At 28.8% G+C, this 20,761-nt stretch overlaps 1 protein-coding gene across 2 annotated transcripts; it reads left to right on the top strand.

Annotated features, from left to right (window-relative positions):
- The first annotated feature begins 122 nt into the window (after window positions 1-122).
- Rab3 (RAS oncogene family member Rab3) lies at window positions 123-20,679 on the top strand. Of its 2 annotated transcripts, none has more exons than XM_015326619.2 (4): window positions 123-768; window positions 10,261-10,482; window positions 11,216-11,506; window positions 13,458-20,679. In XM_015326619.2, exons 2-4 carry the CDS (start codon window positions 10,261-10,263, stop codon window positions 13,611-13,613), a joined length of 669 nt encoding a protein of 222 aa, XP_015182105.1. In that variant the 5' UTR covers window positions 123-768; the 3' UTR covers window positions 13,614-20,679. The 2 variants fall into 2 exon arrangements, with proteins under 2 accessions (XP_015182105.1, XP_015182104.1); XM_015326618.2 differs by lacking the exon at window positions 123-768 and adding an exon at window positions 8,330-8,647.
- The last annotated feature ends 82 nt before the right edge of the window (window positions 20,680-20,761 follow it).

Here is a 20,761-nt window from a genome sequence, read left to right on the forward strand (position 1 = left end):
CACCACCATCACCACCATCAGCACCATTTGGTAGTTATATTGATGCCAGTCGGGTTGCCGGTAGCGCAGGCGCGAAAACGCGAGTGGATTGTAACGCGAACAGGGGCGGGGGTTTCACGACCAAATGGTCGATATTTTAGCTATAGTAGTGGCTATAGTGGCGCGAGGTTCTTTCCCGAGGCCAGTCCTAGTCCCAGAGTCTCTCTCTTTATAAAATCGTCGCGAAAGAAAAAGGGGTCGTACGCACGCATATTCCAAAGACCACAAAAAAAAGAAAAAGAAAAAACTAAAAGGAAACGATAGAAAGAGAGAGAGAGAGAGAGAGAGAGAGAGAGAAAGAGAGAGAGAGAGAGAGATCAAAGGAACCACTGACAACAGCATTGATTTAATAACTGGACATAGATGAAGGAATAGAGGAAGAATAAGAAGAAAGTAGATAATAAAAGGACAAGTAAGAAAATAATAAAAAGAAGATAAAGAAAGGAGACAGACAGACAGACAGACAGGCAGACAGACAGATAGATAGAGTGCAAAAAGGGCTGGATTGTCAAAAGATACATTCAACTATTTCCCTTGATTAATTGCAATTAAAGAGAAGACCAGCGTAATCAATCTCTGATTGTGCGAGATTCATCGTTGTCTTTCCCTTTTAAAAGTGGGTGAAAAACTAACATAAGTGCAAACGAGTCGTCTGCTGAATCCTTGACGTCAGAAGCACTCAGTCAGCCCCGTGTGCCGTTCAAGGATACACATCGTCTTCTTTAAAAGGTACGAAATCTGATTTATAAGAGGATCACACCACAGTGTGTGTTTGTATATATATATATATATGTGCGTTTTAGGTTCTTTTCATTAATTATTTTTTTTTTTTTTTTAATTTTAATACAAATAATTCAAAAGAATATAGTGCGAAATGGGGGAAAAGGTTTTTTTTTTTTTTTCGATTGAAATGACTTATTTTTGTGTTTGAAGGAAAAGGCTTGTCGATAGGCGTGCTTATTGATTTCCCACATTCTCTCTCTCTCTCTCTCTCTCTCTTACTCTTACTCTCTCTTACTCCCTTCTCTGTCTTTCTCTTTTTATCTCTATCTTCCTCCTCTCTCTCTCTCTCTCTTTCTATCTTTCTGTCTGTCTATTTATCTATCTCTATTTCTATCTCTTTTCAATCTCTTTTTTTTCTTTTGTCTTTCCCTTTTCTAACTCCTTTCCGTTTCACTCTTTCTTCCTTTTCTCATATTTGTCCGTATTCATTTTTATCTTTTGTTATTGTAATTATTAAAAAAAAAAAAAAAACATTGCTGATACTTTTATTAGTTCGTACGTACGTTAGAACAAAAATGTGTTGTTTCTATCCTTCTTCACTTCGTCGTGTTTTCCTACTTTTCTCTCTCTCTCTCTCTCTCTCTTTCCGTTTCCTACGTGGCGTCCATGTTTGTTACTTGCCAGTAACAGCATTGACGATGTAGAAAGAGAGAGAACAAACATATAAGAGAAAGAGAAAGAGAGAGAGACAGAGAGAGCGTGATATTAAAACGTGTTAGAAAATGCGATCTTTTTCACATGATTAGAAAACCTTTCGATTAGAAGAGTTACGTTATACTACGTTCTTTCTCTCTTTTTCTTTCGCCATATTTAAATTAGAATTGTAATATTCTTTCTTTTTCTTTTTTTTTCCCCACTATGTCATCGCTCTAGTTGAGATTGAAATGAGAAAAAAAAAAAAGGGTAAAATTCGATAAAGTACGTTTCCTGTTGGCCTGCTTTCCGTAACCAGGTAGGAAGGTCGCCCTTGTAATTATAAACTCCGGATAATCTTAAACCCTTTTCTTTGTTTTTATTCTTACATCGTTTTTCCTTCCTTTCTTCGTTTCCACTTTGAAATCCGTCGCCATTAAAAAAAAAACGGGCACGACGAACTTACTTACTTACTTACTTGCATACTTGCATACTTTGTCATCAGCTGATCGATCGTATACTCGTTAATTTGACAGAGTATTTTTAACAATTTTTTTTTTTTTTTTAATATGACAGGTATTTATGTGTTATTTGTTTTATACAAAATTTTATTATTTAATTAATTAATATATTACAATGTTTTTTTTTTTTATAATCAACGTTATGATTAATCCTTTTGAGTGTTGAATACTTTTAACTAAAATGATTTTGTACGAATGTAATAATAATTTTTTATTATTAATTAGATTTTAATAATTTCAAGTGTTTTTTGTTTATCAATATATGAATTTTTATTAATTAATATAAATATATTAAATTATTTTACATTAACATTAATAAACACGTTTATATGCGTTCATAGCAGCAGCACTGTAAAAGAAGTTAATTGATTGAACAGAAATGAATAAAATTTCACCAACTTTTTATTAACTTGACTTTTTATCAATCTATTTCTATATTTTTACTTTTATTCTCATTTTTTTTTTTTATACCTTTTACTTTTATTGTTTTATTATATATTTATATTAGTTATTTTGTATTATTAAATGAAAATTAGATGTGACACACTTGTGAAACCTATACGGAGGCTCCATCTTTCGTCTGTACTTCCACAGACTACTGAAATCAAAACCTTTATGGGTAGTATGGCCCAGCAAAGGGGAATGAGAATCGATCTTCCAAAAATATTTCATACCTTTCATAACTCTTACGAATCAACGAGCTTCCCTACTGACATGTATTACAGTTACTGTATATATACACCATCTATATACACTTATATACATGTATATATCTATCCTTTATGTATAATAATAATTATTATTAATTTATTAGGTCGAGTAATAAGTAACTTCCAATGTGGACTATGTAAAATCTATTTTTTGTATTTACCTATTATAAGTCACTGAAACAAACGGATTTTCAATATCACTGTATAAATGAGAATTCAGTTTAGTCTTCTATCAACTTTTTTATACAGTCAATGTTACATTTAACCGGTTTTTCTTAACCACTGAAATGGGATAGTAAAAAGTGCATATGAAACAAGGCAATTAGCACTAAAGTGGCAACTGAAAAAATATACAGCGTTATACAGTGCAGGACTGATAACTGATGATAGGGCAGTTCAGAAATTGGTTTGTCAAATTCCGTTTCTTGAGATACGATCTTAAAAGATGAAAACCGAGTGCAAGGACGTATTTTCGACTTTGATGAACCTTTTAAAGGTAATATTGGAGAGCAAAATCCAATAGGTACGTTGAACAATTGCAAAGAGTGCAAGAAAAAAAAAAAAAACTCCATGAAAGGTGTGTTGCACTTATCAGTGCATTTGTCTCATAAAAAATGGAAAGTTATTTACGACTCGAACCTAATAATTTAATAATTGATTTATAAAGATCAAAAAAAAAATATAATTTCATACTTTCTAGGGAATTTGTCATCTATCTATACAATATATTAAAATGTTACAACGATTTATGGTTAATGATTCGAACAATGGCTTTTAATTCAAATTACGTTTATATATATATATATGTAGTCTGTATAATTTGCTCATTATCATAAAATACTTCCTTCTTTAAAGCAAATGTTTATACACGTATGTATATATATATATATATATATATATATATATATATGTTATGTATGATATGAATATGTAGATAAACACAGTACGGTTAGTCTCGTGTATACTATATATTCATTTTAATTAGACGTTTTAAATAAGAATTCAAACTACAATGATTTTCTATTCGAATTTATATATTTACACGTTTATGATAATTATTTATCGAGTTGAGTGTGTGTCTAGTAATTATTACATACACAGAGAGAAAGAGAGAGAGAGAGAGAGAGAGAGAGAGATGTGTAATTAATTTAGAAGACTTAATTAAACTTGTTTCATGAATGAAGATAACATTGACGATAAACGACGACGTTTAGACGTGAACAAACTTTAAGTAGGAGTATTAATAAAAAAAAAAACTTTTTCGGTACTTTCCTTATCCCCCCCTCTCTCTTCTCTTTCTCTCTTTTTCTTTTCCTTCTTAAGGTGATAAGAAATTATATTAGTTTCAAGAGACTTTTGAACTTTCAGTAAATTGGATCACGAAAATACGTTTTTTTTTTGACGAAACAAGCTTATGGGTTTGATAAAAAAAAAAAAAAAAGAAGATTATTTTCTTAGGTTAAAATCATGGCAAATATAAACGAATATATTTTGTATAAAATTATATTCTTTCAAAGAAAACAAATGTATAGAAACAAATAAACAAAATATATTAAACACATAAAAAAAGTAACATAAAGAAATAAAAAAAACTAACATTAAAAAATACAAAAAATTAATATAGATAAACATACAAATAAAAAATAAAAAAATAAACATTTATAGACATAAAAGAAACTAATATTAAAAAATAAAAAAAAATAAACATATATGAACATAAAAAAAAAACATAAAAATATTTTTTATTTATATCGTTCAATTAACAACCCATGCATATAATATTATATTGTATATATATATATACGTGTGTGTGTTTTTTAATTATTATTATTTAAATTTTATTGAAATCATTGAAATTGAGAAAGGATTATATCATCAATTTAAACGTAGATCACAGAATGACATATTTACATGGACATGGTTATCATTATCATGGAACCTTGTCCTCGTTTCCTACGATCGTTCCATTTTAAACATACAATCCTGTTTTGCGTTGAACAAACCTCCTTTTATCATGGACTCTACCTTTCTCTTATCCGAACCGAAAAAAAAAAAAAAAAGAAATTAAAATTCAAAATTCAAAATTCAAAATTCAAATTATGAAATATTTACATTGAAAAAAAAAAAAAAAAAGAAAAATCTAACGAACCGTACGTACGTGTATCATAAAAATTTGAATAATTCTAATTGGTCAAATTGTATGCAAATGTTAATCGACTTGAATAAAAGATTCGATTATCTAAAGTATGGGGAATTTTTATGGAAAAAAGAAGAAATACTCATTGACAATTCTTTTGAAATGTTAAAACAAATAAAACGTATAAATTATATCGTAAAAAACAAAAATCATATTAATATATTTAATACAAAAATATAATATTAAATATTATATATAATATAAAAATTAAATATATTATATATATATATATATAATATACAATATTTTATCTTATATATAAAATAAATAATTAATAATATATAAATTATAATATAAATATATAATAATATATATAATAATAATAATAATAATATATAATAATATATAAATTATATAATTAAATCAAAAATATAATATTATTTTAATAAATAATTTTAATAAAAAAAAAAATATTTAAAAAAAGTATCCAACGATCAAATTGCCAAATAATTGAACAATTCCTATAAATAAAAAAAAAAAAAAAAAACTATGACCAACTTTAACCTTTACCTATTAGAATTTAAACAAAATTCAATTTTCAACTTTCCACCTTTTCAAATTTTTCTTTTCCTACAGATAAAAACCAAAAAAAAACAACAAAAATCTCATCGAGAAAAAATGTCTTTTGTTACGTTAGCAAATAATTCTTGTGTATATAAGTAAAACTCGAAGAGACGGTAGAATGGATAAGAAAAGAAGGGGGTGGGTGGGTGGTTGGGTGGTCTTTTATAGTTGAAAGAATCTTGAACGATATCTTAGGAGTAACTGTACTGTCATTCGAGTGTACTACGATCGATAAACCCCTTTCACACCTCCTATCCCCTCACCCTCTTACTGATCTAAAAACTTGTCCATAGTCTTCGTCGTTGTAGTTGTAGTTGTAGTTGTAGTTGTAGTTGTCTTCGTCATCGTCTGTTAACCCCCCTTCTACTAGATCGTTTATTTATAGTGAATCGTGATCACCGAATGTCGGGACTGGCTGTCTCTCTGTCTTAGACAACGAATTGTTCTTTTATCGTTTGAGAGAGAAAAAAATACAATTTTTTTTTCTTTTTCTTTTTTTTTTTTTGTAATCTGAAGAAGAGAAATAAAGAGAGAGAGAGAGAGAGAGGGTGAGTTCAAACGAAACGTCGAAAGCTGATGGATCGATAGAGCCAACAACGTCAGAGGACAACTAACGTCATTTTATCAAGGCAATCGTAATTGCCAATTTAAAAAAGGGTACTAATACTACTAGTACTACTACTACTACTATTACCTTCGTAATAACGTATTTCATTTTCATCTATTTAAAAAAAAAAAAAAATTGAGAAAGAGAGAGAGAAGTTCCTTCCTTCTATTAATTTGTACTTGAAAAGAAAAAAAAATTCATTCTAAGAACGTCTGCACAAGTGTCAAGTAGATATGATAAATCGATGTAGGTTTAATATTATCTCGTGTGCAACAAGAAAAAAAAAAGAAAGAAAATTTTCCTATTAAACTTGAAAACTTATGTAACCAGTAGTAGTAGTAATAGTAGTAGTAGTAGTAGTAGTAGTAGTTCTCTTATTATATATGCAGTTTTATTGTTACAACATCTTTACACAAATTTTTCTATTTTATTTTTCTTTTCTTATTTCATTCTACTGAACTCGATTTATCGACAAAAAGAAAACCAAAATAAAATTATTATTAATTCATTATATTTATATATATTTTTAATTACACATATATTATATTATATATATTATAGTATATATATTATATTATATATATTATAATATATATAATAATTTATAATAAATTATAATAAAATATATAATAAATTGTATATAATAATAATAATAATAATTAATAATATATATAATAATTATATAATTATTATTATAATAAATTATTATTTTATTTTAAAGTAATAATTATTACTTATTTCCACGTTATTTTGTAATTCTAATAATCATTTATGTACATTATCCATATATATATAATTTTAAAGATTAATTAATATATAATTAATATATAATTAAATAGAATAATTTAATAAATACAAGTAAATGTATTTATATTGTATTTATACATATACATTTATATGTATACGAGAACTCTCACCTGTTATCTCAATATTTAAATAAATACATATGTATGCACTTATAACAAATATGTTTTCGTTTTTAACTATATAGTGTACGAACAGTAGAATGAAAAATAGGAAGTTAAACGTCATCGAAGAAATGGAAGTGGTCAACGATATCATCGTATGAATGGATTTTCCTTGTGAAAGATTAAGCAAAAATGGGTCACTGGGTGGGTCTACTCGACCGTTCTTCCATTGCACGCATACCATATATATATATATATATATATACATGTGTATCACATATATTTTATATGTATCTTCAAATATAAAACATAATAAATAAATATTAAAATATTTTATATCAAATAAAATCAGAACACGAATTTTTCTATAATAACAAATTACAACGATTTTTAACGATTTATCTAACAATAACAATAATAATAATAATAATAGTTAAAAAATAAAAAAGAGATTACAAATAAATAGAACACCTAGTGCATGTAAAAATGCTAAAAATGTGACTGATAAGATGCACCTGTGAGTAATGTAAAAAATAAAGGCTTGTACATATTTACCAAGCAAGTTGTTTGTGTGTAAGAACGAATGAACTTAACGAACGACGAATGAACTTAACGAACGACGAATGAACGAATGAACAAATGTTGGCAGGAAAAAAAAAACGAACGAACAAACGAGAACTATGATATCGTCTTGTTAGAAAAAGATCCGTGGTTGTAAACGAATGAACGAGGAAATAAGGAAACCGCAGAAGTCGCCACGTCGTCGTCGTCAACTCGAATACGTGTCTATTGTTATATATATATATATATAAGCTGTTGTTTAGTGCACACATCAATTATATATTTCACTTTTTGAAAAATCTTAAATTTCAGTGTCAAATTACTTGGTATAGTTGTCATAACTTTTTATATTTATAATAACTTTTTTTTAAATAATTCAGATTAACATCATTTAAACGATAACATTTTTTGTTGACCATTGAAAGACATTTAAAAGAACAATATACCATACATTATTTCAATCGTATTTCTCAATTTTTTTGTTTTATGGTGTTAATCCATGTGTGTGCACTGAACGGCTCATATATATACATATACGAAACGCATATTTTATATATATATATATATAAAATATACATTACTTTTATTTATATATATATATTATCCTATATTTATCTATTCATATATATATATATATGTGTATATGAATAGATAAGTATATATATATATATATAAACTATATATTTGCGGATTTGTGAAAAGACGAAGAGGTGCATTGAAGCGAAAAAGGAAGGATAGAAAATAAAAATAAAAGCAAAATAAGAAAAAGAAAAATAAAGAAAGAATGGGAATGGAAGGAAGAAGAAGAATAAGGGCGTGATGAAACGTGTTTGTCTAGGATCTGTCAAGCTCGAGAAATTGTTCTCAAACTTATTGGAATCTATTTTTCTAGCAGTCTGTCGTTGAAAATAAAAAGGAACGAGAAAATATCGTTAAAGTGGATGATTGGTTGATAGTAGTTGTGGTAGTGGTAGTGGTGATATTGGTGAAGTACGGTGATGGTCAAAGGACATCAGAAGGGTTCGTCCAAAACATCGAACATTAAGGACTCCGTTTTGGTTTTACGTACGCGTATGGCTCGAATGATGTCCATTGTCGAAATTACTTCGCCTAATCAACGTCCGGTACCATAATATCCTTATTTATTTATTTATCTATCTATCTATTTATCTAAATTTCATTTATTTCTATTCTTCATTTTTTTCTTTTATCAAATATTTAGATTAAAAAAAATATATATAAAAATTATATTTAACGATCGATTTCAAGAGAGATAAAGAGAGAGAGAGAGAGAGAGAGAGAGAGAGAGAGAACGTCCTTGGTCCTGTTTTGGCATCGAGGTCGTGGAAATAGAGAAACACATCGGGTCACGGTTCCTTCGGGAAATGAACGCAAACCAGAGGGAAAATCGTTTTCTATTCTTAGCTTTTCTGTCGAAGCTATTCGGGGTAGCTTTATTTAAAAAAAAAAAAAAAAAAAAAAAAGAATCCTCTTCGTGTGTTGAGCTTTTGTAAAAATTATCTACCTACATTATTTCTCTCTCTCTCTTTTCCTTTTACTAGATATAATATATAATATATAATAAATATAAATAATATACTTATTATTTATATATAATAAAAATATAAACTATAATAAAAATTAAAACAAAACAAATCTTAGACTATCAAATGAATTTTCCATCTTAGTACTCGAAATATTATATAATATTATCTTTTGTATTTATATCTGTCTCTCTCTCTCTCTCTGTGTATATATATGTATACAATATATAAACTTATATATCTACTATTCTATATAAATTCGATATAACTCTCCCACGTTATATTAAACTTATTTATGTTATCACAAAACACAACGAATTGAAATATATATATATATATATGTTCCTTTGAAATCATAGTCTATGATCAAAATATATTATCATTTATATTGTTGTTCGAATTGATAAAGAAACCCACAACGATCGTGTTCACTGATATGCATTGTAACATGAACATTATAAAAGATTCAAAGGATTGAGAAACAATAGAAAGAGAAAGAGAGAGAGAGAGAGAGAAAGATCTTCTAAAGAGAACACGAGAAGAATTTTACCAACGAGCTTATCGTAGGTGGTTTAAATATCCAGTAACGATGTGTAAAACGATAGGTGTTGTTGTAGTAGATCGTAGATTTCAACATCGAACTTATTCTGTTTTAAACTCATCTGTTGCTCAATTCAACCCTTTCATTCCTTTCAAACATTTTCTACAATCATTTAACACCCTTTTAACACGTTCGTCACCATGGCACCGGATACCGGAGACAAGCATGCTTCTCCGGGAGACCTGTCACCGTATACGGTGACGCTGTTCTTGTTGAAGTTAGAGTATTTTTATAGTTGGAAAAACTTATCACATTTCAAAAGAAAATTATTATTTTCGATAAATAAAATATAATAATATACTTGGGTCGCATTGTTGATATTTTTTACGTTTACGGCGAGCCGACAGTCAAATTTTGGGCCTGACGAGAAACTCAACCGAAACAGGCTGGGCGACTTAACGTGTTAAATTAGCAGCATACGTACAAAACAAATGTGATAAAATGAACATTTAAATCTCGTTCAATTTGTTATTTATTTAAAACATGGACAAGTTATAATAATCGATTATATCAGATTGATCAAATTACTTGATAGAAATTTGTAAAATATTATATTTATAATAATTCTGTAATTTAAATTTTTTGTGTGCAGATGGCGAGCCAAGATCCAAAGTGGCAAAAGGATGCCGCGGATCAGAACTTTGATTACATGTTCAAACTTTTAATAATCGGCAATTCGTCGGTCGGTAAAACGTCATTTCTCTTCCGTTATGCGGACGATTCTTTCACCTCGGCCTTCGTGTCGACCGTGGGAATCGACTTTAAAGTGAAAACCGTCTTCAGAAACGATAAAAGGGTCAAGCTACAAATCTGGGTCAGTATAATCGCTATGTCGTTGTACAGGTAAACGTTAATATACTCTGCATTAGAATATGTGTATATTATTTCCGTTATACATGTGTAAATAGGTATATATATGTAAGCAAGTTTATATATATATGTACGTACAAATACATACATGCAGTTGCATACATGTGACTTGACCTTACATATCATCGATACTTTCAAAACCATTACACGTATCCGTCATATACACAGATATATGTTATATCGATAACCATATATCTTTCTTTAGGATGAACAATTTATTTATATCAGTGAGATATATTAGATATAAATATAATTAAATATTGTTAGAGTAACATAATTATAAATTTATATTGATTGAACTTAACATTCGTTATTTATTTCCAAATAATTTGAGTTTAATTAATAAAATTTATATATATATATATATATATACAATAATATTAATTTTTATATATTTTTATATATCAAAATTGTAATATATTAAAATTAATATTATTTATATTTAATATTTTATATATTAAATATTTAATTTTATTTTATAATATAAATCAAATATTTAATTATATTTTATATGATTTATATTTAATATTTTATATATTAAATATAAATAAAGTTTCGATTATAAGTATAAACACTTAAACAATTAGTCAGTCGAATAATAAAAATTCATTTCAACGAATAATTATTTGTTAATAGTTACGAATTGAAATGATAATTAATTATAAACATTATTTTAGGACACGGCTGGTCAAGAAAGATACAGAACGATCACAACGGCCTATTACAGAGGTGCAATGGGCTTTATCCTGATGTATGACATCACGAACGAGGAATCGTTCAATTCGGTTCAAGACTGGGTTACGCAGATAAAGACCTACTCGTGGGACAATGCCCAGGTAATCCTCGTGGGCAACAAGTGCGACATGGGAGACGAGAGGGTGATCAGCTTTGAAAGGGGTAAACAATTGGCAGATCAATTAGGAGTCCAATTTTTTGAGACATCTGCTAAGGAGAACATTCAAGTCAAGGTATATATACATAAATATATGATTAACATAAAAAACAAATTTAGAAATATTACATTAACACTTTACCGAGACCAATAGCGATTCGAGAATCCTATGCCCTTTTTCACCGGCCATTCAGCCGCATATCGTCCAAAACACCGGCTCAGTTTCGGCTTAGGCTCTGGTAAAATTGTACGCTTTGAATTATTATAGGATAAACAAATTTAATAAAATCTTTGATTTTCATGATATTAATGCTAAACAATATTTATCTGTAAATTCTGTGGAATAAAAGTCGATTAATCGACTACCGGTTGGTAAACGCTGAGAACAAAAAGTCAATCAATCGACTGCCGGTCGGTAAAGTGTTAACATACTTGTTGTTTATTTTGTATATTTCATCAAATTGTTGTTTCAATATTTTTCTATCATCTTATCTCTTTGTATTAATTATTATCCCATTTAAATATCTTTCAAATGGATCAAAACAAAAAGAAGAAATAATTTATTCGAGTCAATTAAATTAATGCACTGTGAGAGAAATCTGATTAAATTGTACAACACGTGTATTAATTAACATCACATTATTGACAATTTAACAGTTTTAATATTGTTAAACTTTAACAAATGTTAGATAATTGAAAGGGGGAGGGATGAAAAGTTAGAAATAAAAAAAAAATAGACAACAAAGTAAACAAAGTTAGAAGGATATTAATTAATCTCGTTAATGGATGAATAAAGGAAGAGAAGGTTTGCATAGGAGTCACAGATGACTCTTTCCTTACCGATAGTGTTTCTATGTATTATTATACTTTACTTTACTTGTTGTGTGTGTGTGTAAGTCGCGTGGGCGTATACATTCGAGTGAACCGATGTGTACCGAACTTTCCATTACCATCGATCCATTGTCCTCGACTACTATTATAACGTGCACGCCTATTAATCAGACTTCCACGTGGGAGAAATAACCGATCGTAGGGTACAAATCGATAACAGTTTTTTTTTTTTTTCTATGAGGTCTGTGCGCCGACTCCGATATATTTTTCTTTTTTCTTTTTTTTTTTTTGTTTCTTTTAAACGAGACAAATTTAATTACCAAAGAGAATTGTATCGAAGTTTAACGCGTATTTATTTTCTCATATATTCGTATATATATATATATATATCTTAATAATATTATAAATAATATATTAAATAATTTAATATTATTAATATTATTAATGTAACATGAAATAATAAGAAGAATATATTATATATATATAACTAATCATTATTAACGATATATCATTTTGATTATTAATAATTAATGATCGTTGATACATGATTTATAGTTTTAACACTACTCATCTTTGAAACTATGAAACTTTGAAACTTTTCTTTCGAAATTATGCAAAACTTTTTTCCTTCCCCTACACTCACCCTTCTTCTACTTATTTTAATGAGCACGCTAATAATTAGGTCGCAACTAACATAAAGCGACTGCTAAATCAATTATATCTCAAGCTAATGAGAACTTTCACGTGGCTGTTAATACATCAAGGTATAAAGAATTTCTTTCTTTTTTTCTTATATTTACGTAATACTGATTAATTGATTAAAATACACATGGGCTTGGAGAACGATTAAATGGGATTGAGTTAAACCAATTTTTAATTATAGGATTCAAATATTAAATATATATATATATTTACAAAGAGAGGTTGGTATGATAATCATAATATTAGGTTGAGTCATAAGTAACTTCTGATGTGGACTATCATCAGAACTGACTTATCAGTGCATTTGTCTCATAAAAAATGGAAGTTATTTATGACTCGACCTAATAATTGACATTAGGAACTGAAATACCAAATCTCGCCATTGTTTCTGTCCCTGAACGCAACCAATCCCTTTCATATTCGCGATATTCGTAGCCTATTTTTTTAAATAAATAAATAAATAATATTTGTTTGTTTGTTGTTGTTGTAAACAGGCGGTCTTTGAACAACTGGTTGACATAATATGCGACAAGATGAGCGAATCGTTGGACAATGATCCAACATTGATGGCAGGTGGTGCGGGCCAGGCCAAAGGTCAACGACTTACCGATCAGCCGACCAACCCATCGAACACTAACTGCAATTGCTAAGAAGAGATAGAAAACGAATGATAATGATGATGATGATGATAGAGAACGAAAGAGAACGAAAGAGAAAGAGAGAGAATGATGAAGAGAAAGTGTGAGAGAAGAAAAAACAAACCGAGAAGACAAAAATGAGAGAGAGAGAGAGAGAGGAGAGAGAGGGAGAGAGAAAGAAAGTGGGAAAAAAAGAGAGAGAGAGAGAGAATCCGTGAGTGTATGAGTGATGAGTGTATGTTTAATGAGAGAAAGAAAGAGAGCAAGGGAGGAGAAAAATAAAAATTCGTGCTTTTACGCGCGTTAAACACTGGCTCTAGCTAGTCCTTCGTCGTTCCACTTTTGTTCGTTATTATATTAAATATTATATTTAAATATTATTATTATTATTATTATTATTATTATTATTATTATTACTATATTATTATCGTTATTATTAAATGATCTCTCGTTCTCGGTTAGTTGCCATTTTTTTGTATTCTTTTTCCCTTCTCTATCTTTCTCAACACGAAGACAAAAAAAAACAAGAACAAGAACAAGAAAAAGGAAAAAGAACAAGAAAAAAATAATGGATATATAAATATAAATATACATATACATATACATATAAATATAAATATAAATATATATATAATAAAATATATATATATATATATATATGTATGAGTATATATGCATACGTACGTACGGATAAAAGCGTATTATATATGTGTATATATTTGTATGTATTTATGTATAGATGTAATAATGCGACACAATGATCGCTAGCCGATCATCATGCTGATGGTGCCGAGCCCTTTTCCATCCCCCTTTGCCTCATTCTCCTATTTATCCACCCACCCACCAATCCCACATATTACTCGGTGCCCCCATTTTTGGAGCTTTTTTGTATATGTCTCTCTCTCTCTCTCTCTCTCTCTCTTTGAAATTCGACGTCGTCCTTCTTTGATTTTTTTTTTAGTTTTTCTATTTTTTTTGAGAAGGTTTTAAAAAAATGTGAAAGTAATGACGAAAGGGAGGGGTGGTGGTGGTGTAAAGTCAAAGAATTAGACTATCAATGATAATATTGAAAATGTGACGAACATTTAATGAAGTATTTAAGGAATTCGATCGAACGTAACTGTAAAATTAACCACGTCAGCTTCCTATCTATCCCCTAACAACCCCTTAACTCCTCCCCCTCTCACCTACCACCTAGTCCTACTCCAGTGGAATCTGGAACAAGGGATTTAGGACAAATTCCGTGGCTGCACGTACTATCTAATGGACGAATCGTATCGGAGATCTGCTTTCAATTTATCTTGGTCTCTCTTTCTCTCTCTTTCTTTCTTTCTCTCTCTCTCTCTTTCTCTCTCTCTCTCTCTCTCTTACTTTTTATCTCTTTTTCTCTAACTTGAAATGTAATTTTAATTCGAATACTTCGAATATCGAAGAATATTTGATAATGTGAAGAAGAAGGAAAGATGGCTTGTTGTTTGTCAATTTAATGGTGTCGTCGAATTTCCTCCTAACGTGTTGAAACAGATCAAGAAAATGCAATCAAATGAGATCTCTCGTGACATATTTACGTATATATATATATATATACTTACATAGATATCTTAAGTATGTACTTGCAAAACGCACATACACCACTTACATGATATGGGTCGTTGGTTATGAAAGTGGACTAATAATTATTGTAAGTCATCAAAATGTAAAAAAGAAAAATAATTTATTTGTTGATTTATTTTTTCTTAACACTCAGCCAACCATGTGAGGGGGGGGGGGTGGGGGAGGAGTGAACTGTACGATTTTCACCATGTTTGAGCAAGTTAAATTAAATTGATGAATTTACATTGAAATGGGTAGATGATCTGTCTGATTGGTTGGCTAAGTGTTAATAAAAATAATATTTTAATCTGTAATGTGAATTGTTTGATTTTTGTTTTTATATAGTCCAGTGTCATAATTAACGGCACACAATTATTTATATTTGCGTGTAAACGTAAATTAAATTTACATGAAAATGTATGAGAGCATACGTAATATGAAACATTTAAACGAAATGTTATTGGTTAATTAGTTAATTTAAAATCGTATATATGACTGAATAAGAATGAACAATTTTTAATGGAAAAAAGTACGAGACGACGTTGATAAAAAAATATCTGAACCACACACACGATCATCAACAACTTATCGTGGCCCTATTTTACAAAGTTCGAGTATCTCGCAAGGGTTTGTTGCAATATATTACACGAATACATACGATGACGATGCTTATTATTATTATTATTATGAGCCGTTATATTTTGTAACATTATATAAGAGGAATGTTTATATATCGATGACGGCTGAAGTATACGTCTGGTTTGACGAATTTTGTTCTTTTGAATTTATGTTTTATTTTTGATTTTGTTTTGTTACGAGTATTCCCTCCAGTGGGAGAGAGAAATGGTAACTTGTTGAACGGTTTAATATGTGATTAAAATCAATATTTAATAAAAAGAAAGCAAATCACTCCGATATATAAAAACAGTGTAACATTTAAGGGAGTTCCACACTAAAACCATCGACGTAATGATAATAAATAGTAAATAATAATAATAATAATAATGATAATAATAAATTATAGTAATATAATAATATTAATAATAATGATATAAATATATATATATATATATAATAATAATAATGGTAACAATAACGATAATAATATTATTAATATTAATTAATAAAAAAAAACACACACACACAAAGAAAATAATAATAAATAATAATAATAATAATAATAATAATAATAATAATAATAATAATAATAAAAAGGATGTAAAGAGAGAAGAAATATTGTCTCTTCTTCCTCTTCTTTGTTTTCTTCATTTTCCTTCTCTTTCTTCTTCTTCTTCATACTCGAGAAAAATTAAAACAAATAAAAAAAACAAAAGATGCGTAATTTTACGCGACTCGCGTGACCGTCCACAGGTAACTGACGGATCAATTTCGAAAGAGAAAAAAAATATTAAAAAAAAAAAAATAAAATGAACAACGTCAACTGCTTTTAACTTGTTCCGCAAGCGTGTTCTTCTTTCTAAATCGATTTTTAAATTAAACTGTAAGCTTTTGCTGTATACGATGTTATTTTATCCAATTATTTTTGACATTTCTTAAGAACAAGAAAGATAGATAGATAGATAGATAGAGAGAGAGAGAGAGAGAGAGAGACAGACAGATGAGAAGAATGAAAATTAAAAAAAAAAAGGAATCAATAAAAAGATTTAAACAAAATAATTTTTTTCTTTTTCAATCAAACGAGAGAATGAGAAAAAAAGCCATAAGTTAAAAGTTAATAAAAAAGTGCATCGATGCGGCGTCAATTAAAAACGAAAATAAAAAGGATAAATGAACAAACAAACAAACAAACAAACAAATAAACAAACGATATAAACAAATAAGAAAACTTAATTTAAAAAAAAAATCATCCTATTATGAATCTTTGATTAAATAAATGTGAATTAATTAAAAGTTATAATAATAAAATGACAGACAGACAAAGAAACATGTCCCCAAGAGTTTACTTCGGCCGTTTTGCGATTATAAAAAAAAAAAAAGAAAAGAAATACAAATAATAATAATAATAAATAAATAAAAAAAAAATTAAAATTAGAAAGAGGAGGAGGAGGAGGAGGAGAAGAAAAAGAGAGAGAGAGAGAGAGAGAGAGAGAGAGAGAAATTGATTTAAGAGAGATTATACTAAGGCAAGCTGCCCGTTTGTAAATAAACGCGAGAGTGTTAAATTATTATAAACAAAGTACACACAATATTAACGTACACACAATTCACATACATACGAATTCTGTAACGAAGTGTAATGTATGCGTTAAATTATTCGTGTCAAACTTTAAGAAAAGAAAAGAAAAGAAAGAAAAAAAGAACAAAAAAAAAAAGAGAAGAAGAAGATGAAGAAATAAAAAAAGAAAAAAAAAAACGATTTGTTCGTTGCTGTACGCGTTTGATCAATGATCGCGAAATACGTAAAAAGATTTAATCGATTTATTCTAATGATCGATCATTGAATTAATTGAACGTTTTAGAAAGAAAGAAAGAAAGAAAGAAAGAACAATTTTTCGTTTTTGTTACATATATATATATATATACATATATTATTAGAAAATTGTTGTCGGACGGCGCACGAGGAGGCACACCTTGTATGTATGTATTGTATCGTAATGTAAACTATATTATATACATATATATATTATATATATGTACGTTATATAATATGCCTAATACATTAATAATGACGGTTAGAATCATTTGAGAGGTGAACAAATAAAGAATATAATATTCATTAAAAAATAAAAATAAAACTTGGACAAATGAACGAAAAGAAAGAAAGAGAGAGAGCGAGAGAGAGAGAGGGATACATGTGAATACTTATTACACGTGTAAACAAACATGCATGTACTACGTGTAACTTATTTCGCAAATGTTTCATTGATGATTTTTCAAAAGTTCATAAAAATGCACTCGTACTTTGGATAATTTATAAAATAATTGTTTAAATGTCTGAGTCGAGTTAACACAACAAGTATTTTTACGATTTACGTTTAACGTGTGCACGCATGCATGGCGCTGATATCAGATTAAAAGTTTAGAAAGAACGAAAAAAAAAAAAACCCATAAAAAATAAGAGCAAAAGATAAACAAATTGAGACTTGTTTTTTTTTTTATTTTTTTTATTTTTTTATGATTTAACATTTTCAAATATTTACGAATGTTTGTAGAAGTTAAAAAGAAATATGAAAAGATACAAAAATATAAGATGATATGAGAGAGAGACTGATTGCTAGTGTAAACGTGTTACGTGTGTGTTGTGTTGAGCGCATTAGAAAGAGAGAGAGAGAGAGAGAGAAAGAGAAAGAAACAAAAAAAAAATACGAAAGGATTCTCTCGAAGTAGGGACAAATAAATTACAGGAAAAAGATGAGATGTATAGAAACATGTAACGAGAGAAAGTACGGCACAGATTTATATATATATATATATATATATATATATATAACGATGATACCTAATGCGCAGTATGAGAGAGAGGGAGAGAGAGAGAGAGAGAGAGAGAGAGAGAGGGAAAGATAAATAAAAAGAAAAAGACGAGAAGATGCAAAAAAGAAAAAAAAAAATTGCAGCAGCAGCAGCAGCAGAGTAAAGCTATCATTTGCAATACGTGTACAAATTATTGAGAAAAAAAAATAGCAGAATCCAAGTAAATACAACTACTACTACTAATACTATTACTATTACTACTACTACTACTACATACGAAGGACCAATTCACATTTCTACAGGGGGGGGGGGAGGTGGGAGTTTGTTCTGCCTCTGTTCCTTCACACTAGCATGCACTTATGCACTCACTTAGCCATACATACACACACACCCACATGCATATAATTGACATACTTCTGATAACCCTCCTTTATGCCAATAACACGTCAATGGGTAATATTGATGCTGATGTGCATTGATAATAATACAGGTATACACTACACATAATTATAAATAATAGGACCATTTAAAAAGAACCCATTTTTGATCGACCACCATCGAGTGCTAATCATAGAGATATTACAGATAGAATAGGCGAACCATAGGCGGTTGTGTAAGTGGAAATGTCTCTGCATGAATATAGCAGCAACAAAACGAAAGGTTGATGTTGTCTCTCTCTCTCTCTCTCTCTTTTTAACTCATGCGGTACACATATATATATATAAAACTAGGGATGCCCCGCCACACGTTGCTGTGGCTCACAATCAGTCCGATACACACGTCTTGAATGAATAAACAAATAATTGGCAATAAAATAATATTGCGATTATAAATTGAGATTATAAACTATCCTATCTTTCAAGTTGGATGATACTGCACAGAGTGTGCACAATTGTATTTAAATCGGTTCAGTAGTTTAGGAGATCATTGCGGACAAACAACGTGTGACACGTAATTTATATATATTAAGATAAGATATATATATAACGCAAGAAAGAACAAAAGATTCGCAAGTTAGAGAGAGACAACATCAACCTCCCTCCCATGTTCTATCTCTCTTGTTTTTTTTTTCGTCGACAGGTTTTATGTTGGCTCGCCTGCTCTATGTGTTGTATCTCTATGGTGCTAACACACCTTTTACACATACCAACTGCCCGGTTCTTCGTTTATTAATTGGACGAAACTTTCTATTGTCATTCTCCTCTTTCTATAAGCGTATATACATATATACATAAAATAATTAAAAATATTTCGTGGCGTACAGTACAGGTCTTCCAAAAAAAAGCATTAGAGAACGTAACTTTAACTAAAAAGAAATATAGAAAAAAAAAAAAGAAAAAACATGATAACAACAAAAGTATAAGAAAATAATGATGTTCGTGATAATTATTATTGTGCTGGCACGTTCTCTTAGATTGGGGGTAGGTGGTGGGTGGTTGGGAAAGATAAATAGAGAAGGTATGGAAGTTCATATATTAAAAAAAAAAAAAAAATTAAATAAAAAAAATTTCACGTGTCCGTTGTATGTGTGGGTCAACGTATATATATATACATATATATATCATCTTTTTCTTCCAAATAATAATCTGATCAAAGATGAGAAGAGTGAAAGGAAACAAATAATTTTTTTTTTGAAAGAGAGAGCGAGAGAGAGAGAGAGAGACACGTCGAGAAATTGTTCATGTCACATTTGACTTCTTCAATTATTTGAACAATTGTTTTTTTTTTTTTTACAATGAATTTTTCAACATTAATTTTACAATTTTTCTTTTTATCTAATCTTTTTAAACGAAGTTCGTTTAATTAAAATCATATATTAAAGAAATCATTTGATTGTCCCTGTAAATCATTAAATTATGCGCAACGTTCGTAGAGAGAAAAAAAAATAAAAATAATAATAATGAAAGAAATGAAAAAAAAAAAAAAAAAACGTTGCGTAGATGGGACCTACAATCTTCTATGTTTAACAAATGATCGCGAATGTAATTGAGTTAATGATTATGAAAGTATGGTCTTGCAATAGTAAGTAAAAAAAATTAATTAAAAAAAAAAAGAAATAGAAAATATGAAATTTGTTTATTATTGTATATTTCGTATTTCGTATGACCTAATTTTTATGCGAAATTAATGTAATA

The sequence above is a fragment of the Polistes dominula genome, unplaced genomic scaffold (genome assembly GCF_049000335.1).
Source record: "Polistes dominula isolate Pdom_NZ unplaced genomic scaffold, Pdom_raw_medaka contig_49, whole genome shotgun sequence".
NCBI classification, from domain to species: Eukaryota; Metazoa; Arthropoda; class Insecta; order Hymenoptera; family Vespidae; genus Polistes; species Polistes dominula.

Bases quoted from the DNA above. Each gene is read 5' to 3' on its own strand.
- Rab3 (XM_015326618.2), top strand. From the start codon at position 8,522: ATGGTCAAAGGACATCAGAAGGGTTCGTCCAAAACATCGAACATTAAG. The intron at 8,648-10,260 runs GTACCATAATAT...TTTTGTGTGCAG, and splicing joins CTTCGCCTAATCAACGTCCG to ATGGCGAGCCAAGATCCAAA. The intron at 11,507-13,457 runs GTATATATACAT...TGTTGTAAACAG, and splicing joins AGGAGAACATTCAAGTCAAG to GCGGTCTTTGAACAACTGGT.